The sequence below is a fragment of the Leguminivora glycinivorella genome, chromosome 27 (assembly GCF_023078275.1).
Source record: "Leguminivora glycinivorella isolate SPB_JAAS2020 chromosome 27, LegGlyc_1.1, whole genome shotgun sequence".
NCBI lineage: Eukaryota > Metazoa > Arthropoda > Insecta > Lepidoptera > Tortricidae > Leguminivora > Leguminivora glycinivorella.
Genome location: NC_062997.1, coordinates 1,265,349 through 1,290,012, shown reverse-complemented (window position 1 = coordinate 1,290,012; position 24,664 = coordinate 1,265,349). Strand labels below are relative to the sequence as shown.

Here is a 24,664-nt window from a genome sequence, read left to right as displayed (position 1 = left end):
TTTAATTGTGTGGTTAGGTTATATTTCATGAGTAACTATAGCGGTAACCGAAAACAATATTATTATAGGACTACTTACTCAGATTGACTGAATCCCACATGGATTGTCACATTCAATATGACCCCCCCCCCCCCTTACGCTTGACGTAATATGTGGATGATCCCTTACATCACTGACATTCGATGACTTTCGATGACGGGTGTCAAATAGTAATCTTTGCCAGTAAAATAAATTAGTTATGACCGACCGACTTTTTTCGTAGACTTTTTTTAGTAGGAGCAACATCAGAGGTGCATCTAAACACGTTATCCAGGTATATCTAAACTCATTTGTGATCTTCTAACGCGATATGCGCCATAGAATTTTGTGACACACCATTTGCGTCATGATATTACTAAAGGATTTACAAGCCTACTGTTGCTGGTCAAAGAACTTGTCAATAATGGCTTTGATCTGGTCAAATAGTATCGGGTACAAGGCCGGTGACATTTCGTGCCCGAGTAGCATAACTGTGTTTCTACATAATTGTTAACCGAACGACTCTTTCTATGCTAAATATATCTAACCACATTTGTAATGCTTTTATGCGCCATAGAATTTTGTGACATACCATATGCGTCACATGTGACATACCTGCTGTAGTTGATCAAAGAACTTATCAATAATGGCTTTGACCTGGTCAAATACAATAGTGCCAGGTCACAAGGCCGATGACATTTCGTGTCCGACTAGCTTTTTTTACCTACTCTTTCTATGCTAAGTGTACCTCTTAAGAAGTGGTGCTTCTAAACCATTATAAGCTATGGATATTTTGTGACACACCATGTGCGTCATGATATTTCTAAAGACTTCACATACCTGCTGATGTTGATCGAAAAACTTGTCAATAATGGCTTTGATCTGATCAAAGAGTATCGGGTACAAGGCCGGTGACATTTCGTGCCCGACTAGCAAAACTAATTTTCTACATAATTGTTAACCGAACGACTATTTCTATGCTAAATGTATCTCTAACCAGATTTGTGATGCTTCTAACGCGTTATGCGCCATAGAATTTTGTGACACACCATGTGCGTCACATGTGACATACCTGCTGTTGTTGATCAAAGAACTTGTCAATAATGGCTTTAATCTGGTCAAAGAGTACCGGGTACAAGGCCGGTGACATTTCGTGCCCGACTAGCATAACCACAGATTTCGGGAGATAGGTCATGCTGGGCGATTTGTATAGAATACGCCTGTCGCAAGGTCTGCGCAACCCACACAAAGCACCAGTAATTGTAAAGATAATGCACGCACACACCTAATCCACACACACTTGTAGCTGGACGCTTTTCGTCGGTGAACAGCGCGCGTGTACACTCGATGACAGCGGACGGCGAACTGGCGGCGGTGTAGGCCCTTTCTATGCTAAGTGTACTCTCTAAGAAGTTTGCTTCTAAAGCATTATAAGTTTCTACATATGGATATTTTGTGACACACCATGTGCGTGCGCCATAGAATTTTCTAAAGACTTCGTCACACATACCTGCTGTTGCTGGTCGAAAAACTTGTCAATAATGGCTTTGATCTGATCAAAGAGTATCGGGTACAAGGCCGGTGACATTTCGTGGCCGACTAGCTCTTTCACGTGGCTCTGGATCTGTTGGCCGAAGCGCTCGTTGCTACATAGCAAAAGGCGGAGGAGTTGACCGATGAATCTGGAAATTAGTTTGATATAAATAAAGCGTCGGTGGCCTAGCGGCACAGTATAATCATAGATTAAATATCTTACTTCAATCAATCAATCAATCAATCATTTATTGATAACAGGAGTTACACGTCATTTTAACATTTTCTGCTTACTTAATTTAACATAAATAATAATAAGGAAATCAATAAAGGAGAGTAGTATAAACTACAATAATCATCAATTATTCACTAAATAATAACATTAGACAGGTACATTATAGGGAGATACTGTCGAATTAGATTCTTGAAAATCATATAATTGTGCAATTAAATTATAAAATATAAGTTTTAGCAATATTGAATGTCATAGGCAATTGGAATATACATAGCTACTAGTCATTTGGGTATAGGAATTCATAAAGCTTTCTCTATTAGGTATTTCTTGAGTCTTAAAAGAAGTCTTCTGTTTGTTTCTAGTTATGTGTTAAATATAACAAGATCATACCATCCCATACATTAAAATGCGACCGCCTAAGACCGCGCTTACACTCCACCACACATAGATGGCGCCACAAAAAAATATGTCTTGCAGCTTTCAATTATACTTGTAGATGGCGTTAAGTGTCACTTTTGACATAGATTTACGGCTCGGAATTGACACTAAATGCCAATCTACAAATAATCGGTGGCAACAAGGCATTTTTTTGTGGCGCCATCTATGTGTGGTGGAGTGTAAGCGCGTTCGTAGGCGGTCGCATTTTAATGTATGGGATGGTATGATATTGTTATATTTAATCTATGGTATAATAAAGAGTACTATCGTACAGTATGGCCACTCCCGCTCCCCGCTGTAAGTTACCTACCTCACCCTCGGTTAACCCTCCATTTTCATTGGCGCAAGTGGCCCTAAGACATTTTTCCCAGCATGTGTTTATAGGCTATATGGAAATATAATAAGAAACTTACTGTGTGACAGGGCAGTACTGCACTTCTTGTGAGCTGTTCGCCAGTACGTTATATTTCCTCGAATCTGATAAAAAAATAAAAAATATATACATTAAATTTCTACCGTAACCACTTTATGACTGAAATTAAAGATGTTGATGTTACTAAATTTAATATTTAAGAAACTATCCGTAAAAATGAGACTTAAAGTAGTTGGTAGCATTTTCTCATAGGATAATGACAGTAATGTCAATATGGTCTTAAATGAATCTTAGTTCTACCACAGTATAATAAAGAGTACTATCGTACAGTATGGCTACTCCCGCTCCCCGCTGAAAGTGCCGCCCACCCCCTCTCGGCTACCCCACAGTTACCGCCTGTCAAATACGCGAACAGTCGACCTGACATATCTCACTCACACAAGCATGGTACTCGTTCACCTACATGAGCTTAGACTGTGTGCGAGGAACGCGCCTCTTTCATATGTTTGATCGCCAGTGTCCGAGGTGTGGTTCTACAACGGAATCTTCTTCGGCCCACTGTTAGTTAGTTTTTAGACTATGGTCAGCTTATTTCTGATACTTAATATACCTGTTATATAACTAACCGTCAGTGGCGGCAGGTGAAAATTTCTGCTAGGCAACACTGAGCAAAAATAATAGTACATTACTACAGAGGCCGGGACAAATGGGGTTGCCGGCCGAAGACATATAGACGGATAGGTCTGAGGCGGGCAACCCCATTTCCCGCCGAGGTATGTATAGTGCTTTTCTCAAACATAGTATGAAATAAATAAAGTCTACTGAAAATAGTAACTTTGGATGGCTGTATCTCCTAAACGGTGCGTCGTAGCGCAAAAATAATCGAATTTTCGTTCCCCTTTAATGCCCCGTATACGCCTATAAAAAAACAAAAAATTAAAAAAAAAATTTAAAAAAAAAAACGAAAAAATTTTTTTTTGTATGAAAACGCACCCAAAATCAAATATTGTCTAGGGCCCGTACCAGTTGCAGTCGGCACGTCTATAAAGCCCCTTATAGTTTTTTTTTTAATTGGCTAAATACCTGGATATTATGTCACAATTATCTGTGTTTGGAAATTAAAAAAGAAGACTTTGCCGGCCTTGGCCTGCAAGGTTTGTATGAAATTCCATTATCTATCAATCGTCCTAGCCGCACCTGCAACATCATACCTCGCTGCCAATTATAAGGCACATAACATCAATATTTCATACCACATTTGAGAAAATCAATTTTAGGCAAGCCGGTGGGAATCGGCTTGTACGGACCAGCCGCTACTGCTCAGGAGGATGTTATAGTATGAATTTTCTGAGATGAACTTTTCGCTTTAGCCGTAATTAGAGGTGTGCGCCGACCGGCGTGGCGTACGCCGCCGGTCATTTTTGCCACGCCGACGCCGCCGATCATTTCACCGGCGTGAAATCGGCGTGAGATCGAAGTGAAAATAATTACTAATTTTTGGCTTGTTCTGTGTTATTCATTCTGTAGACGTGTGTGCCGATTAAAAATTGATCAGCAACGGCGTTTGCCAAAAATCGGCGGTGGCGGCGTGTTTCCGGAGTAAATTTGGCGTGACCTTGAATTAAACCTCGTAAGTCCCAGGCCATTTGTTTGCGATTTTGAATTTGGAACTTTCTTTTATTGAGAGTTCAAAACTCTAATTTGTACCTACTTGTACAAGTACTAAGGTGTTCCTTATATAAAAATCATTCGTATACTTTTATATAAACAGTGAGTTAAATAACATATGTAAATGAACACGGGATAGGAAAAAACACTGATTACCCTAATAATTATCTGTTCATAGCACAAAATATTTTTTTATCATTGTTGGCTTCCATTAAATAATTTATTTTCTAAATTATCGTGAATCTGCAAGGCACTCTTTCTTTATGAGGACCTTTGGAAGCTGGTAAAGAGGCATTAGCATTGGTGGAGCACTGCAACCCTATGAGGTACAAGTCCAAAAAATCTTGAACTTCCTGGATTCAACGGGCATGAGAAGATTATTTAATCACAAAGAGCCGTCACAATAGATCACTGCTGGTCGGCGTGACGCGGAAAGGCCCACAATACCCCCCTAATAATAGTCGGAGGAACACACATCGTCAGCACAACCACAGGAATTCCATTGTGCTCAGCCAATTGATGAGTGACGAGAAAAAAAAGAGCTTTACACACAACTATGGTAGAAACGGATGTCCAGCATATAGCTCTCGGCATACAAATTTGAGTTGGATGCAGATAGTTGATCCAGAAAACTGGTTTTGTTTTTTGCGTCGTGTAGCAATGTTAGCACTGATTAATTTTCCATCTGTTAATGCGATATATACCAGGACCGTTAGTCCAAAGTACCAACGAAAGGTTACCGTGCTACCGCAGTCAGGCCGGGAAAGACCAAAAAAAGAGATAAAAGGACGACCTCGATGCATTTTTATAATGACTGGCAGGAGCGGACAGCAAACTGTAATAAGTGGGGATAAAAAGAACAGGCCCCTGCCCAGCAGTGGGCCACATATTAAGCACATAAAAAAACAAGATACCTACGATTAAATGAAGGTTGGCACTTGCCGGTAGCTGTAATCACACATAATTATAATGAAAAGCTTTAATTCCTGCAAAACCAGATCAGCAACGAAATTAAGATCACGCAAAGTGAATCCAACCTGGGTAGTATACCATCGCGTCCCATTCCAAACTATAGTTCTACACACAGTGGCTACAAGCAGTTTGCCGACGCGATGGGCACATAGGTATTTTTCGAGGAGCTCTGAAATCTTGAATAGTACATGGTAGTCATCCAGATGGAAAAATAGCTGAAGATCCAACAGGGAGAGTCTTGGCTCTCCAGATCTGGTGCTTTCGTAGGCGCTGTAACCATGTGGTTATAGTCAAGACGTAAGCCAGAGCAAAATCGCACACAGATCTCCCCGCATGCCCATCAGTTTTTCGCATGCCATTAAGAACTTCATACTGAAGTCCCTCATCTTTCTTACTGCTGAATAACAAATATTTTATTCATAGTAAAGTTTATTGGCAAATTGTAACAAATATTGCACAAAAAAGTCCAAAAAATATATCCAAATAGTGCAAATACAAATACCAAGTTTGAGCAGTTTAGTAACCATCAAGGTCACGCCGTTTAATAATCGGCAAAAATGCCCGGAGGCGGCGGCGGTTCATATCAAATTAGTGACAAATTTCGAGAAAAAAACGAAATAATTTGCTATTAATATTGCTAAAATCTTCATTAGAACATGAAATTGTGTCACAGGGCTCATGATAAATTTATTTATGATAAGTTTATTTATGTACTTTGTAACGCCGGTTATAGAAGTGCCGTTTTTTTAAAAAATATAACATGTTTTTAATTATTACGCCGATCACGCCGATTACGCCGACGCCGCCGGCCATTTTTGGACCGGACGCCGCCGCCGACGGTTTAGCCACCGGCGCACACCTCTAGCCGTAATCTGTTAAACAAAGGCCTTTGTTTCTATTATTCACGGCGGTTAGCTCCCGTTTAAACGGCACGTGCTATAGTCTCAGTGTAGTTAAAAAGCAACTATCATGATAGTAATAAGGTTCAAATCCATAAAAAGACCTTTCGCAGATAACACGTTTTGTCATCTTCAAAAAAAGTTACCTGCATACTGCAAACTGTTTAATAAATTTGAACCTTATTGCTATCATGATAGTTGCTTTTTAACTACACTGAGACTTTAACACGTGCTGTGGAAACGAGAGCTAGCCGCCGGGAATAATAGAAACAAAGGCCTTTGTTTAACAGATTACAGCTTAAGGTAAAAGTTCATCTCAGAAAATTCATACTATACTAACCGTAGTAACTTGCCTTCGCTAGTGGTAGATATTGTATAGCTATCGTACCCGAGGATCACATGACCAGAAAAGGCCTCAGTATAAACCGGTACGAGGAAGCGAGGCAGACCCCCCTCAAAATTGGATCGCCGTTATTAACAAAGACGTCAAGGCACTGGTCTTATCGCGAACTAGTAAACTATGAGCTATCGGCTATAAAAACGAACAAAAGATTATCACTCCCGTGTAAATATAACCACAAAATTAAAATTAAAAAAAACCCCCGACCGCGACCTAGTGAACCGATTTTCATGAAACATGGCTAAGAACACTCCCGACTAACTCAGCTTTCAGACAAAAAAAAAACTAAATCAACATCGGTTCATCCGTTCGAGAGCTACGATGCCACAGACAGACACACACACAGACAGACAGACAGACAGACATACACACAGACAGACACGTCAAACTTATAACACCCCTTCATTTTTGCGTCGGGGGTTAAAAAGAGACACGGCGATGTTTATAGCTACTCGCCAAGCGGTGAGCGAGGTTACTAGCTCGCGGTGGGACCAGTGCCAAAGAAAGCCCAAGTCAATGAAACGGCGACCCAAAACCGAAGTGTGGCGGAGATTAACGAGGAGAACTTCACGTGAAATGGGAAATGGCTCGGCAACGAGAGAGATAGAGAGAGATATTGTATAGCTTAGAGATGTGCCAAACCGAAAATATCGCAAACCGGGCTGAACGGTTTGATTTTCTACGTAAACCGGTTTCAACCCGGTTTGACCAAACCGAGTTGCTACGACGGTCCTTAGCGTATTAATGTAGCGGTTAGGTTTAGCCCGTGTAAAGCAATTCGTCAAAATTAAACACGAATCAAGTCGGTCGGGTTGAGTCGAGTCGAGTCAAGTTATGCCCGAAACACATTATATAACGTGACGCGCGATATATCGACTTAAAAAGCGTCACAATTAAAGTTGTGTTTGAACAAGCTAAACTAAAACTAAATCAATGCAAATAAATATATTTCATTTCATCAAAATATTCGTAATGGAGACAGAATTCACAGAATATCGGCAAGGGCGGCAACGGCAGAATAGCGGGAGCACTTAATTACAGTTGTAAACTGTTATATTTTCCCATTTATTATTAGGAAAAAGAGCACCATCTTATAATTGATTTCAAACCAAAGCGGGCACGGCCGGGCGGACCGCGAGCGTGTTTCAGATTCTGGCCGTGGCGCCACTTCCGCGCGGATATATATACTATAGCTTACCGTGAGCGTGAAGATGTGACCAGACGGTGGACGGCCGCCGCTGTAGACACACGCCACCGAGAGCGCATAGGAACGACGTGATGTTAGCCCATTCTTGTATCTGCATCTGTAATAACAATTTCAATGCCAGTTTCGCATGGGGATAATAGTAGATTGTACAACAAGGGCAACAGATTGTCACTGCAATGTCACAGTTTCATTTTCTTTCAGCCCCTTATTTGCCAAGAGTGGCACTGAAACTTGAGTAGTTTCATGTGCTCTGCTTACCCCTTCATGGGATCATAAATTAAATATAACAAGATCATACCATCCCATACATTAAAATGCGACCGCCTAAGACCGCGCTTACACTCCACCACACATAGATGGCGCCACAAAAAAAAAGTCTTGTAGCTTTCAATTATACTTGTAGATGGCGTTAAGTGTCACTTTTGACATAGATTTACGGCTCGGAATTGACACTTAATGCCAATCTACAAATAATCGGTGGCAACAAGGCATTTTTTTGTGGCGCCATCTATGTGTGGTGGAGTGTAAGCGCGTTCGTAGGCGGTCGCATTTTAATATATGGGATGGTATGATCTTGTTATATTTAATTTATGATGGGATACAGGCGTGATAGTATGTATGTATGTACAACAAGGGCATAAAGTGAACAATTTTTCAAAATCAAAATAGTAGACGAGGGTAAAAATGGCTATATACAATACTAGCTTTTGTACATGCACGGCTTGGCTCGCTCGCGTTTCACCATATTAGAAAGAGACAAAAAGTAGCCTATGTCACTCTCCGTCCCTTCAAGTATCTCCACTTAAAAAATCACGAGAATTCATCGCTCCGTTTTGCCGTGAAAGACGGACAAACAAACAGACACACACACTTTCCCATTTATAATATTATGGATTACGCTATTTGACGCGTGATTGACGCTAGATGTCGCTACAAACAACTCGCATTTACTGATGTATGGTGTTAGAACTCTTTCCTTATATATTCCTCTATGGTATTATTGTCCTAGAGCTGTAAGAACCTAAGTGTAATGTAGGCGGATTGGCAACCCTAGCGTAAAAGTGACTGATGACAATCAAGTGCGGGTAGTTCGAAAAACTCGTACAGCTAGAAGATGTTGATACAACTCCCAGCCAGTCTACCCGTGACCACGGACGTAATGTCATGTCCGAAACGTCGGGTTAAATATAAAACGTAAGTTTTACGCGATTAAGTCCCGTTTTAATTTAATAATATCTGTAAGAACCTCTTTTTGACGCATTACAGCGTCTACAAAATGTAAACTCGCGCGACCTAATGAAATTTTAAATAAAATCCTGTAATAATATTAAAAAAAATCAAGTACTTAAAAACAATATTTCGCTTACTTCAAACATAATCTAACACATGTTACATTTTTGTGGATCATCCCTAGTGAGTATTTTACGATATTAATTTATCACACAGGATTTACTTATTATGTCATTTATCTTTCATTTTTATTTTTAAACTAGTGCTGTGGCAGAGTCTGTCATTTCGATTCAAATGACATTTCAGTAAGTTGATAGAAATCGTACATTAGTTTAAGCACCTCCTTGTACCCAATTCGAAATTAATCGTTAGATTTGGCAAACGATACGTCTTAGCCACATCGCAACATACTTCAAAACAAATGTGTCAAAAATGTGAACTTAAAAATCCGGGACTATAGTTGAATCATTATCATCGGCCTCCAAGTCTCTAACAGACTATTCAAGCAGTGTCAGGTAGGGCAACATAAATAGTTAAATACAGCGTAGGTATTTGTCGTTTTGTGGGCAAGTGAAGGATCCGTTACGTTAGTAACATAAATAAATAAATAAATATTATAGGACATTCTTTACACAGATTGACTGAGGCCCACGGTAAGCTCAAGAAGGCTTGTGTTGTGGGTACTCAGACAACGATATATATAATATATAAATACTTATATACATAGATAACATCCATGACTCAGGAACAATATCTTTGCTCATCACACAAATAAATGCCCTTACCGGGATTCGAACCCGGGACCGCGGCGTAGCAGGCAGGGTCACTAACCGACTGCGCCAGACCGGTCGTCAAAACATCTGTGCCGGCACCGAATCTTACCTCAAAGTCATGTTCACTGCTGCTGTGATGTGAAACCCTGCGTTTGGCGACCGCCCTGTGTATCGCCTCCATTTGACAGTCGTCCATCCTGTCCCCTTGCCCTTTGGGGTACTTCTGTAGGAGCTTACAGAGGGAATCCCTGAAAAATATTGAGTTGAGAAACAAAAATGAAATAACCTAACCACAAAATTAAAATTTTGAAAAAAACGACCTAGTGGACCGATTTTCAGAAATATGGAGAAACATGCTTTCAAAAAAAAAAAAGAAATCGGTTCATCCGTTTTTAACAGACAAACCCGACGCAGACAGACAGAAGACAGACAGACAGGGTGTTATACTTATAACACCCCTTCGTTTTTAGTATTTTTTGACGTGTCTGTCTGTCTGTTTGCTTGTCTGTCTTCTGTCTGTCTGTCTGTCTGTGTGTGTGTGTGTGTGTGTGTGTGTCTGTCTGTGGCATCGTTGACAGATAGTTCGTTCAGAAACGCTAAAAACGTTCAGAAGCAGATAGTTTTTTTTTATAAAATAGGCAGCAAACGAGCAGACGAGCCGCCTGATAGTAAGCAGTCATCGCCGCCCATGGACATAAGCAACATCAGGGGAGCCACTAATGCGTTGCCAACCTTTGAGAACCCTAAATACTTGCGTCTTGAAGAAACGCTAAAAACGATCAGAAATTTAACAAAAATATCTGACAATTGGTCAGATAACACATTGCATCTTCATAAAGCGACGCTGTGCTTTCCAAAGGCACGTCTATATACGTCTCAGACGAAGGATACTATAGACTTGACGTAAGCGTACACCCGTAAGGGACAGATATAGAATAATGGAGTGAATTTAAGTTTACCATAAACAACCTACGTAATTTGGGAGGATAATAAGCTTGACAAGTCACGTACTTATTTGTTTGCCACAAACTCGTTTGTGGCAGCGGCGGAAAAGTGAAACTATGACAAAGACAAAAAATAACATTTTGCTCTCTGTCACTCTTATTATAATTTGTATGTGACCATCTCGTTCGGTAGTGTATATAATAATTATAACTTACCAACATCGAAATGTTTCCTCCCACACCGGTTGGACGCCGTTCACGCAGTGCGGGCAAGGTGTTCACAATGATCTATTTTCTTAAAAATAAGATCTCAATAGCGCCATTATCCTCTTGTATTGTCAGCGCCGCAAAAATTAAGGAAAAAGTTAAATATGTTTTTATTAATTCCTATTTTGTTCAAATAATAGTGTCATTTATCGTCATTAAGGTTCTCTAGTATCTATACGTAAAATATATATCTTACAGATGTTGTGCGATTTGTCTTGTATTATTTACGGAAACGTACGAACGTGTCATGCTATTTCTTTCTTACTTACTTACTTTGTTGGCGCGACGACCAAAAGTGAGTCTTGGCCTCCAACACAAGAGCACGCCACTTTACGCGGTCCAGAGCGACCTCTCGCCAGCCCTCATTAACGCCGAGTTCACGGAGATCTGCCTCCACTCTATCTGCCCAACGATATTTAGGATGGCCAGCGGGACGGCGTCCAGTTGGACAACCCAGATAGGCTCTCTTGACTGCCCGATCCTCCCCCATCCTTATAAGATGGCCAAGCCAGCGGAGACGATGTGCCTTGGTGATGCTATTTCAGCAAGTCTTAATAGGATAAGATGTACTGACATTGACTGAACTAGCATGACAAATACGAATGTCACTAGAGTCGCGACTGAAAATGTGATTTTTCTACTCGTCGTCTGTAATCTGTCAATTAGGACACCACAGACTAAACTATAAGTGTTAACTTTTCAGAGTTGGATACTATATGGCAGTTCCGACTCAACTATAATATCTCATTATAGTTGACTTTAGTTAACTGTAATAATTTCAAAAATAGAACATCATACAAGTTCTATACTAATTTGCAATACCTGGCAAATTTGTCTGCATCTGAAACACATTTTTTTTTATCTATCGCGTTATCGACCAATCAGAGACGGTTATTACAAACAATTGGTTGCCAAGTAATTCGATGTTGATACAACAGTGAACGACGCCATTAACATTAATTTTAAATTGAATTATGATATTTTTCGTCCATTGATGATGAAGATGATGACTCGTAGAAAAAGTATTGTATACAATAGTGATATAATTAAGCTTTTCACTCTCGTACCATAAACATGGTACTCGACTGAAAAGCTGTGTATTATATCACGATTGTATAAAATACTATTTACTTACTGTGTATATTTTTGTATGTGCAACCACGTCCCATATCCTGACTAGCTGCTTGAAACACAAATGGTAACCAATGCGTATACCGTATATAATAAACAAAGAGGATCGAGTATTATAGAGAGTTACTGTCAAAGTAAAATGTGTAATCACAGTGCATAGACTGCCATCTCTCGACACAAGCTTAAAACTTTTGAACCTGAGTTTTGACAATTTGGCCCATATTCTTAGCTTGATATGTGTTAAAATGTCAAATATTAATATTACCGCCATCTAGCCGAGCGTCCCCCAAAGGTGTATCGCCGTCTAGGTCACCGTACCTTTTTCTGTATGGTTATGAGGTACGTTTTTTTCTTAGACTTTAGCTGTCTATACGGAGTTACATATGTCTTTGCCGATGGTAAGCACAGTTGAAGTACTTATTCCAAATATAAGTACCAAGTATTTTCCAAAACGGTGTTTTCGTTATGAAAACTGCAATTTTCCAATTTTTAACCCCCGATGCAAAAACGACGGGGTGTTATAAGTTTGACGTGTCTGTCTGCCTGTCCGCCTATTTGTCTGTCTGTCTGTTTGTCGGTCTGTCTCTGTGTGTGTATGTCTGTGGCATCGTAGCTCCCGAACGGATGAACCGATTTAGATTTAGTTTTTTTTTGTCTGAAAGCTGAGTTAGTCGGGAGTGTTCTTAGACATGTTTCATGAAAATCGGTCAACTATGTCACGGTCGGGGGTTTTTCAAATTTTTTTTTTTTAGATAAAGATAAAAAGATAAAAGACATTTATTTATGACGCTCACAAACACGTACGTACATGTACACAAGAAAAGAACAAACAAAAACAGAGAACAGAACATTAAGTGCGCATCACAAAATGGACCCAACTCAGCATGGTGCTAGCTGGAAGCCAGCGCTGGTCTTCCGTAGGGCTTTTCTCTTACCGGTAGTAAGCACAGTGGATGTATGAGCGATCTCCTGAAATACAGCATAGTTGGGCAGCAGGCATTGAGTGGTGATCTCATCGGCTCCGCAGCGGATATCCGCTTCCTGGCAGAGCAGAGCGAAGCAGGACATGGCTACCAACACAACGTCCGTGTCTATGGACCAGAGGCACATGAAGAAGACCACCTGAGGACAAAGTAGAGCATTAAATAATAAATAGTAAATAAATATTGACAACACCTTACACAGATCAACTTAGCCCCAAACTAAGCAAAGTACAAACTATGGGTGCTAAGCGACGATATACATACTTAAATAGATAAATATATACTTATATAGACAGAAAACCTGTGTGGTGACGGGTTAAGAATTTCACCACCCCTTTTTTTCCCGTGGGTGTCGTAGAAGGCGACTATGGGATATGGGTTAAATTGTGGCGTAGGCGAGAGGCTGGCAACCTGTCACTGCAATGTCACAGTTTCGTTTTCTTTCAACCCCTTATTTGCCAAGAGTGGCACTGAAGCTTTAGTAGTTTCATGTGTTCTGCCTACCCCTTTATGGGATACAGGCGTGATTGTATGTATGTATGTATGTATAGACAGAAAACATCCATGACTCAGGAACAAATATCTGTGCTCATCACACAAATAAATGCCCTTACCGGGATTCGAACCCAGGACCGCGGCTTAGCAGGCAGGGTCACTACCGACTGAGCCAGACCGGTCGGCAATAAAACATCGTTTACTTCGCGGTAGTTGCCGATCGGGCGCTGGATTAACTTCTGGCTGATGTTGTAGAGGATTTGAACCCCGGCGGAAAACCGACGGGGTGTTGTAAGTTTGACGCGCCTGTTTGTGGTATCGTAGCTTTCGAACGGATGAACCGATTTAGATTTAGTATTTTTTTTTAAGCTGAATTAGTCGGGAGTATTCTTACCCATGTTTGATGGAAATCGGCAGGGTTGGAAAGGATAATTATCACGATAATTATAACGATAATTATCGATTGATAATTACAAACAAAATGGAGGATCTTAGTTGGCTTTTAGGAGTGCAAATTGACCAAAATGTAGATTTTTGTTAAATATTAAATGCCAAAAAATGTCATTTCTATTTATTGTATTTAATTTGTGTAATTTGTTATGAATCAATATAACGTATTTTTACTTATGAAAAAATTTAACAAGTGAATTCCCTATACACTTGATAATTTTCGAATAATTATCACCTAGCGTAATTATCTTGATAATTTCGAACCTTGGAAATTGGTCAACTTTGTTGTTTTTTTTTTTTTATTTAAATTTTGTGGTAAGGTTATGTATGAGAAAAGTGTGTTACTAGCAATATTTCGTTCCATTTTCCACTCTTCACTGCCAAGCTGTAAATACGGCCGTATGAGAAGCACTGACCTCTAGCTTGATATGCGCCTGCTTGCATATGGGTATCTGCGAGCCCACGTTGGCGTACTCCTTGTGCTTGGCCAAGAACTCGTTGCGACATGTCAGGATGTCGCGCAGCCAGCGCAGCACCTCGCGGTAGTTGCCGATCTGCCGCTGGATCAGCTTCTGGCTGATGTTGTACAGGATTTGACACCCGACGGAAAATCGGCGCGGTGTTGTAGGTTTGACGTGTCTGTCTGTTTGTGTGTGTTTGTGTCATCGTAGCTCTCGAACGGATGGACCGATTGACGATTTTGTATATTTTATCCCCACAATAATTATCGTGATAAAAGGTGGATAATTATCGATTGATAATTACAAACAAAATGGAGGATCTTAATTGGCTTTTAGAAGAGCAAATTGAACAAAATGAAATTGTTTGTAATTATTTTGTGTAATTTTTTGATATTTTTTCATAAAAAAAAACGTGTACCTTTGTTGAATCAATATAACGTATTTTTTTTATGAAAAAATGTAACAAGTGAATTCCTTATACACTTGATAATTATCGGATAATTATCATCAAGCGTAATTATCTTGATAATTTCGAACCTTAGAAATCGGTCCACTCTGTACGTTTTTTTTTTCTAAATTTAAGGAAATCGGTCCACATTGTCGTTTTTTTTTAATTTAAATTTTGTGGTTAGGTTATATATGAGAAAAGTAAGTGTTGCTAGCAATATCTACTCTTCACTGCCAAGCTGTAAATATTGCCGTATGAGAAGCACTGACCTCTAACTTGATATGCGCCTGCTTGCATATGGGTATCTGCGAGCCCACGTTGGCGTACTCCTTGTGCTTGGCCAAGAACTCGTTCCGACATGTCAGGATGTCGCGCAGCCACCGCAGCACCTCGCGGTAGTTGCCGATCTGCCGCTGGATCAACTTCTGGCTGATGTTGTACAGGATTTGAACCCCGACGGAAAAACGACGCGGTGTTGTAGGTTTGACGTGTCTGTCTGTATGTGTGTGTTTGTGTCATCGTAGCTCTCGAACGGATGGACCGATTGACGATTTTGTATATTTTATCCCCACAATAATTATCGTGATAAAAGGTGGATAATTATCGATTGATAATTACAAACAAAATGAAGAATATTAATTGGCTTTTAGAAGAGCAAATTGAACAAAATGAAATTGTTTGTAATTATTTTGTGTAATTTTTTGATATTTTTTCATAAAAAAAAACGGTACCTATGTTGAATCAACATACTTACCGTCTTTTTTTATGAAAAAATGTAACAAGTGAATTCCTTATACACTTGATAATTATCGGATAATTATCATCAAGCGTAATTATCTTGATAATTTCGAACCTTAGAAATCGGTCCACTCTGTACGTTTTTTTTTTCTAAATTTAAGGAAATCGGTCCACATTGTCGTTTTTTTTTTTTAATTTAAATTTTGTGGTATGGTTATGTATGAGAAAAGTAGGTAAGTGTTGCTAACAATATCTACTTTTTATTGTAAAGCTGTAAATATGGCCGTATGAGAAGCACTGACCTCTAGCTTGATATGCGCCTGCTTGCATATGGGTATCTGCGAGCCCACGTTGGCGTACTCCTTGTGCTTGGCCAAGAACTCGTTCCGACATGTCAGGATGTCGCGCAGCCACCGCAGCACCTCGCGGTAGTTGCCGATCTGCCGCTGGATCAACTTCTGGCTGATGTTGTACAGGATTTGAACCCCGACGGAAAATCGGCGCGGTGTTGTAGGTTTGACGTGTCTGTCTGTCTGTGTGTGTTTGTGGCATCGTAGCTCCCAAGCGAATGGACCGATTTAGGATTTTGTATATTTTATTATCACGATAATTATCGTGATAACAAAAGGTGGATAATTATCGATTGATAATTACAAACAAAATGGAGGAGCAAATTGGACAAAATGAAATTCTTTGTAATTATTTTGTGTAATTTGTTGATATTTTTTCATAGAAAAAGACGCTACCTATGTTGGATCAATATACTTACCGTCTTCTTTTTTATGAAAAAATGTAATAAGTGACTTTATTATAGGTACACTTGATAATTTCGAACCTTGGAAATCGGTCCACTCTGTCGGTTTTTTTTTTTTTCTAAATTTAAATTTTGTGGTAAGGTTATGTATGAGAAAAGTGTGTTGCTAGCAAAATTTAGTTCCATTTTCTACTCTTCACTGCCAAGCTGTAAATATGGCCGTATGAGAAGCACTGACCTCTAGCTTGATATGCGCCTGCTTGCATATGGGTATCTGCGAGCCCACGTTGGCGTACTCCTTGTGCTTGGCCAAGAACTCGTTCCGACATGTCAGGATGTCGCGCAGCCACCGCAGCACCTCGCGGTAGTTGCCGATCTGCCGCTGGATCAACTTCTGGCTGATGTTGTACAGGATTTGGGAGCTGTGGAAGAAAGTAGTCGTTAGATTTTGTACTTTTTTTAATAGCCTATAGAGTGTCCCACTGCTGGGCTAAGGCTCCCCCCCCCATTTTCAACCCTCCTGATTAAGTGCAGCATCCGTCCAGTTGAAAAAGGAGTCCAGGGGAGGAGTACAATTATTTCAGTGTGTTTTATTAGATAAATCGTTATAATTTGCAATCTGGCAGGAAATTGTGACGGCCATCTCGATTTGTGCTAGACCGCGTTGCCATAACAACGGGCAGTACAACACTGCCATTCATTGAAGGTTTTGCTTTATGATTTTTTTTTCTCTATGTTTTCCTCTCAAATGTGATGAAAAATATTGTGTGTAACTCAGGAGGTAAGGATTTTGTAAACTCGTGTCTATAACTCTCTAGTCTGCGGCTGTCGCGAGTTATTAACACTCGTTGACAAAGTCCCCCTTAACTCCCTTGTTGCACAATATACTATTTTCCGGCGTTTATAATATTAGAAGATGGATTTTACTAACCTTATGTCCCAAAAAGTGTTAAGCGGTGCCTCAGGGTTCCACATATGAACTCTGTCAGGCCTATGTAACGCTAGCAACGCGTCCATAGCCTCTTGTGATATTTCGCCCATGCCAGTTTGGTGGACTAGGGATACTAGGCCGTTTATTAGTTCGGTGGTTGAGGATTGGATCTCCATTCCTGAGCGGCCGGGGTTCTGTAAATAAAACGAAATTTAAATTTTGAAAATACCCCCAATATAGTCGACCGATTTTTATTAAACATGGCTAAGAACACTCCCGGCTAATTCAGTTTTCAAACAAAAAAAAAACGAAATCTTAATACTTTAAATATGTATTTTAAATAAGTCCCAGGCCCTTGAGTGTTCATAATTTTTGTGTTTTTGCAATTAAATATCACGTAACGAGGCATTTTTAATGTTTTTGTTGACTTCAACTTACAAAAATTGACGCAGTGGATTTAACTTAGTTTATTTGACACGCTAAGTAGATACGTTTTAATATTGTCTTCGGTTACCGCGATAGTTACTCATGAAATAAAACTATGGAAACGGATTAAATCGCGTATAATGAATTTAAAATACATCCCGACGTTTCGAACTCTTTACAGCGTTCGTGGTCAACGAGTGACTGAGGAAAAATTAAAATGTGCAAAAGCTACCCACATACAAGAAATATTAACGAACCATGATTACAAATAATATCGATTTCTAAGGCAGGTTCACACACTATTAATAAAGCTAGTTATACAATATTCAAAAAATTTACCATTACTATGTTAAAAAATAATTAACCAATTAATCTACACATCTACATTTATTTCATGTGTAGATACGTTTTTTTTTTTAATTATAAATGGGCTTACTCTTGACCACAGACTAGCCAAAGGCAAAGACGTGACCTACGATGGAGTGAGCTCGCCCAGAAGATGCCTGTTCACTCTCGATTTGAAGGTTGCCGTTTACGTTTGCTTGATCTTTCGAGTCTAAATAAATCGAGATAATTTGTCCTTGAAATAACAACATTGTGGAAATTGCACATAGTTCGAATCTCTAAAACCAGTTTGCTAAACTTATCGGGTTTCACCAGTAAACCCACGATATATGACATCGCTATACTCACACTGAGCATGAGCATAGGATCCGCATGCAGTAGCCGCACCATACACAGTAACAGGTTTCTGTACGCTGGCATTTCTTCAGATTTGTTGAACTTGGCTTGCACCTCTTTGGACTTCAGCGAGCGGGAGATCATACGGAGCGGCGTGTGGACTATGTAACCCTGTTGATAATTATTGTATAAGTATGTATTTATCTATGTAAGTATGTATCATAGAGCAATAAGTAAGTTGTAACTCCATACATCAGTAAATGCGAGTTATTTGTATAGGCATACTGACATCTAGCGAGAATCACGCGTCAACTAGCGTAAATTATCAGTACTGCTACTTGTCGTCGAGCGAAAAGTCTAATGCTCATCAATTTGTAGCTAATATTACAATAGTATTACCATAAATTAAATACAACAAGATATTACCATCCCATACATTAAAATTAATCCCGGTAAGGGCATTTATAACACATGTTTCAAATGGGGTTGAAACAAGAGGCGATATGCAGGTTCTGCCAGGAAACCGAAGAGACTGCAATGCACATCCTCTGTTCCTGCGGACCACTAATGTCAAAGAGAAGTACCTACTTAGGCCGGCAAGTACTGCAACCCTATGAGGTACAAGACCTTACAGCCCAAAGAATCTGGAATTTTCTGGACTCAACGGGCATAAGCAAGGATATTTAACCACAAAGGGCCGTCACAATAGATCACTTCTGGTCGACGTGACACACAAAGGTCCACTATAACAACAATAATAATAATAAGGGCATTTATTTGTGTGATGAGCACAGATATTTGTTCCTGAGTCATGGATGTTTTCTATGTATATAAGTATGTATATATTATGTATATCGTTGTCTGAGTACCCACAACACAAGCCTTCTTGAGCTTACCTTGGGCCTCAGTCAATATGTGTAAGAATGTCCTATAATATTTATTAAAAAAAAAAAATGCGACCGCCTACGAACGCGCTTACACTCCACCACACATAGATGGCGCCACAAAAAAATGCCTTGTTGCCACCGATTATTTGTAGATTGGCATTAAGTGTCAATTCCGAGCCGTAAATCTATGTCAAAAGTGACAATTAACGCCATCTACAAGTATAATCGAAAGCTACAAAACATTTTTTTTGTGGCGCCATCTATGTGTGGTGGAGTGTAAGCGCGTTCGTAGAAGGTCGCATTTTAATGTATGGGATGGTATGATCTTGTTATATTTAATTTATGATCATACCTGCGTAGCTTTATTGAGCGTGTCTGTGAACATAGCCCTCAGTTCAGCCGCTCGGGGGTATAGCAACTCTATTTGAGGCCACCACGGCAGTCGCGGCTGCTTTATTATCCTGCAAAAATAATAAGGTATTAGTAAATGCTTTCTGTTTTTCTGAAACGCTGGTGGCCTAGCGTTAAGTGCGTGCGACTTTCGTTCCGAAGGTCGCACGTTGGAACCCCGGCTCGCACCAATGAGTTTTTCGGAACTTACCTATGTGCGAAATTTCATTTGATATTTGCCAGTCGCTTTTCGGTGAAGGAAAACATCATGAGGAAACCGGACTAATTCCAATAAGGTCTAGTTTACCCTTCGGGTTGGAAGGTCAGATGGCAGTCGCTTTCGTAAAACTAGTGCCTACGCCAAATCTTGGGATTAGTTGTCAAAGCGGACCCCAGGCTCCCATGAGCCGTGGCAAATGCCGGGATAACGCAAGGAGGATGATGATTAGTAAATTTTTTCTACTATTTCAAACTGGAACTTGCATATACACTACCCCCCTTATTCATAAATACACTAAAGTTATCAAGCCGATAAAGTTCGTTTGTCCTTTTCTATCACGCCAATACGTCGGAAAGGGACAAACGAACTTTATCGGCTTGATAACTTTAGAGTACGTTTATGAATAAGGGCCCATTTAGACGGTACGAGAACTCGCATTCGAGTTTTATTACATTGCGGTATTTGATGGCTGTGCAAAATTGTATGTAACCTCAACAGCCCGCAATGTAACTTAAATCGCATGCGAGTTCGCACGCCGTCTAAATCAGGCCTAAGGGGTTAGACCGGTACTTTTCAAGCCTGGCCAGAAATATATCGTCACTACTTTTAAAAACTTGTATCTTCGTCTGTCAATGAAAAGAAAATTGTAGTAAGTATGTATGGAATGCATATAGACTTACTGCGTTTTAACTTTGAGAAGCAGCGTGAGATACGAGATTTTTTAAAAGTAGTGACGATATGATTACGCGCCATTTTGCGGAATTTCATTAGAAACTATTTTGAACCCCCGACGCAAAAACGACGAAGTTTGACGTGTCTGTCTGTCTGTGGCATCGTAGCTCTCGAACGGATGAACGATTTGATTTAGTTTTATTGTCTGAAAGCCGAGTTAGTCGGGAGTGTTCTTAGCCATGTTTCATGAAAATCGGTCAACTATGTCGCGGTCGGGGGTTTTTTCAAAATTTTAATTTGTGGTTAGGTTACTCGGCTTTCAGACAAAAAAAAACTAAATCCAAATCGGTTCATCCGTTCGGGAGCTACGATGCCACAGACACACACACACACAGACAGACAGACAGACAGACATACAGACACGTCAAACTTATAACACCCCGTCGTTTTTGCGTCGATGGTTAAAAACTAAACTAGACAACGCAAGGAGGATGATGACTATACTCTGTCAAACAAGTCTGTCAGTAAATAAGAACAAAGAAAACTATATGCAACCTTTTCTTTAGGGTGCTAGAGAAAAGGATACCTAGAGTTTTCTTTGTTCTTATTTACTGACAGACTTGTTTGACAGAGTATATAATACTAACCTTAGTAAAGAGTTGACGATGACATAATGGTAGGATATATGCGTGTTAAGGTTGAGGCAGACTTTAATAGCATCATTGGTGTGGGGCATAATGCGGAATAGTGAGACGAAGCAATCCGTCATCAGGTCCAGTTCTGAATAGCCGGAGATCAGGCTGCCTCGCACGTAGGACTTTGACGGGTTGAAGAGGAGGGACTGTAAGAAAAATAGATTTAAGTTTTAACGAAAAACGAAAATATAGCCATTTATACCTTTTTAACTTTTCAGCAAAGAGACAAAATCTTCTAACGGCCCAGCCATACTGGAGCGAGACACAGCGATGGGACTTTTCATTCACACGTATGGCTGCCGCTCACCGCTGTCGCGCTTAGACCAATGTCGTGGCCGGGCCGTAAGTGCGTTTTCACATTATCCGATCCGTTATTGGATGTCGGAATGATTTCAAAGGCAAAAATCAAAGATGGCGGCATAAATGTATGGGTCATATTTCCGATATCGGATCGGATAATGTGAAAACGCACTAAGGCTCAAGGTCCTACCTGTAAGTACTTATTCATTTCGATTAAATTCAAATCATATTCAATTGGAAAAGAGTTGCATTGTTTTGTTTTGTTCGTTTTTCAAAAGAAACAAATTGATATTTCAGTGGTAGTTCTTCTGTTTTTCATTTGCATGGCTGGTACAGGTTTACAAAATTTTTGGTAAAAAAACCACCCCCTACAACTTTACATTTTGGTGCCATGACCAGGATACTTCATATGTATTGATATTAATCATTTTAATATTCTTATCTGTGTATTAGTATATGTTGAGTAATAACTATGTCCAGTATTTCAACTATAAAACTTCCAACATATTTAAAATATTTACTTTAAGCAGTTTACTTGTATTTGTATAAGTCGAAAATAACGCTCGACCGCACCGTGCATTCAACGAGTGAAGTCGGGGAGGTCGTTAGTCTTTGAAAAAGATCCTCGGAAATGGATCGAAACATGTCGAGTGATATTTCGACTTAGGTAATTAAAATGTTAGTACCCTGCAATATTTTAAATATAGAGCCAAAGAGAATCTTGGCCTCCAAAACGAGAGCACGCCACCTATCCCGATCCTGCGCAGTTTCTTGCCAATCATCGGCTTGTAGCTGACACAGATCCGCCATCACACTGACTTCCCAGCGGGATCTGGGCCGACCCGCCGGACGGCTACCAGTTGGTCTTCCCAGGTACGCCCTCTTAGCAGCCCGATCCTCTCCCATTCTTAGTAGGTGGCCGAACCATTTAAATATACTCAGTATTATAATACTTTACTGTAGAATACTGAACACGTACCTTGAGATCATTAATGACTGATTTGACGAGTACAAAAGTGACATTGCCACTGTCAGCGATGTTCAGGTACGTAGATGCTTTGCACAGTTTGACACAAGTCACGACTGCCGCTTCTGTCATCTGTTTGGAGTTATTCTGTGGGCCTGGGAAATACAAATATTAATAAGCATTAAGGCATTTGATAATGTTTCATTTGTAAAGTATGTATTTTAGACATATCTAATTTATTTTTTTATTACAAATGGGCTAATTTAGCACAAGAAATGATTTGACATAAGAAACCAATATTTATTCACATCAACCTATAGGTATTAGGCTTGTGTAGGACATGTACTAATAGTACAAAAGACACGATTCCCTGCACTGTACTAGACCGAACTACTCCCAAATGATTCTGCTCTCTAGGACATTTAGTACACTCACACAAGCGCAACAGAATGGGAGCGAAGAGCCGAGGAGTGACAATGACAGTAAAGCGATCCGTGTGATCCTACCGAAACCGACCGAGAGCGCGCGAGACGGCCGATCAGATCTCGGCTAGTACGAGCGAACGTTACTGTACGCCATATGCACAATTTATCTCTCGCTCTCTCGGTGTACTACTGTCCTAAATGTCCTAAAAGAACTACTCTGCGGAGATCGCACTAGTTGGGAGCGATCTTTTCAGTGAACGAGTAGACACAACTCTAATAGGTATAGCGTTTTCCCGGCCTAGCGTAAATCAATTTATAATTATTCAAAAATATATTCCGTCCACTATGGTAATACGTACAAACTAAGGTAAAGCGGGGCAAATCTCGACCAGGCAGGCAAGTATGGTCGCGCGATAAATGATAAAACATCAGGCCGTCCCTATCGCACTATTAGTTAGTTAATGCTTGCCTGCCAGGGGGCAAATGTAACTGGTCAATTTTTTCCATGTTTTACAATGTTTGCATTATTAAATAGAGTGTCCACCGGTTATACAGGGTGTAAATCTAATACGGGCGAACCTCTTAACGGTGGTGAGTATAGGACATAAAAAATGGAATTAGATAACTTTTACTTAAAATTGAATTTTTTTTTTATCCAATACAAATTAATTCGGCCCGCAACGTAATGCAAACACACTCGCGTTAAACGCTCGTTGACAGTTGTCATTGATTGTCATCGCAACCACGTTTACAGTACATTGCTGCTGGGAAATTTTTCAAAAATTGATTATGGGCTGAAAATTAAGAGTAACTCAAAAACACTTCTTAATTAATGATAACAATATTGAATTATATGCCTGGTTTCATTTATTGCCCTTATTACGTTTACGCACTGTATATGGTAGGCGTGTTCGGTGGATAAATGTAGAACTCAACATCATAGCGTAATAATGGAAAAAATGGATCAGTTACAATTGCGCCAGTCGCGATTTGCCCCGCTGTACCTTAACATCATTCTTTTATGGAACTATGACCACAGTATAATAAAGTAGTACTATCGTACAGTATGGCCACCCCCGCTCCCCGCTGAAAGTGACACCCACCCCCGTTACCTCACAGTTACCGCCTGTCAAAAACACGAACAGTCGACCTGTCATATTTCACTCATACAAGCATAGTACGCGTTCACCTACACGAGCTAAGACTGTGTGCTAGGAATGCGCCTCTTTCAATATCAATCAATATTTGATCGCCAGTAGAGATGGGCCGAATACGGACTTTGCCGAATACGAATATTCGGCAGAACATTCGGTTCAGCTGTTACCGAACCGAACATTCGGCCGAATATTCGGTTCCACCATATTTTAAATCCTGGCTTAGAGTTAAAAACTCTTCAATGATTGGTAATGGGTACATTGGGTACTAACTAAGGCTCTTAATGTTCCTATAGTTTAGTGTATAAGAGATTTTTGTTTCGTAAGCTATGTTATTTTTACTTTTTTACATAATTTAGTGTAGGTACTTATATTTAACTCATTTATAACCCCCTTTGGTCCTTAGAATCCTGAAACCGGATGTCATTATCCCATGAATTACGAAACAACTTACGCTATTTATTTACTTTGTTTATTCGGTAAATATTCGGCAATGTAA

The 24,664-nt window shown here is 39.9% G+C and overlaps 1 protein-coding gene across 1 annotated transcript in view; it reads right to left on the bottom strand.

Annotated features, from left to right (window-relative positions):
- Window positions 1-24,664, bottom strand: part of LOC125240189 (neurofibromin) — a 140,904-nt gene that overhangs the window by 98,417 nt on the left and 17,823 nt on the right. Inside the window, 12 exon segments of the mRNA XM_048148013.1 lie at window positions 1,529-1,700; window positions 2,638-2,701; window positions 7,735-7,840; window positions 9,856-9,994; window positions 10,907-10,970; window positions 13,024-13,210; window positions 16,656-16,839; window positions 17,349-17,542; window positions 18,468-18,626; window positions 19,695-19,803; window positions 21,272-21,465; window positions 22,599-22,741. Of these exon segments, the coding sequence (XP_048003970.1) occupies window positions 1,529-1,700; window positions 2,638-2,701; window positions 7,735-7,840; window positions 9,856-9,994; window positions 10,907-10,970; window positions 13,024-13,210; window positions 16,656-16,839; window positions 17,349-17,542; window positions 18,468-18,626; window positions 19,695-19,803; window positions 21,272-21,465; window positions 22,599-22,741 (1,715 nt within the window).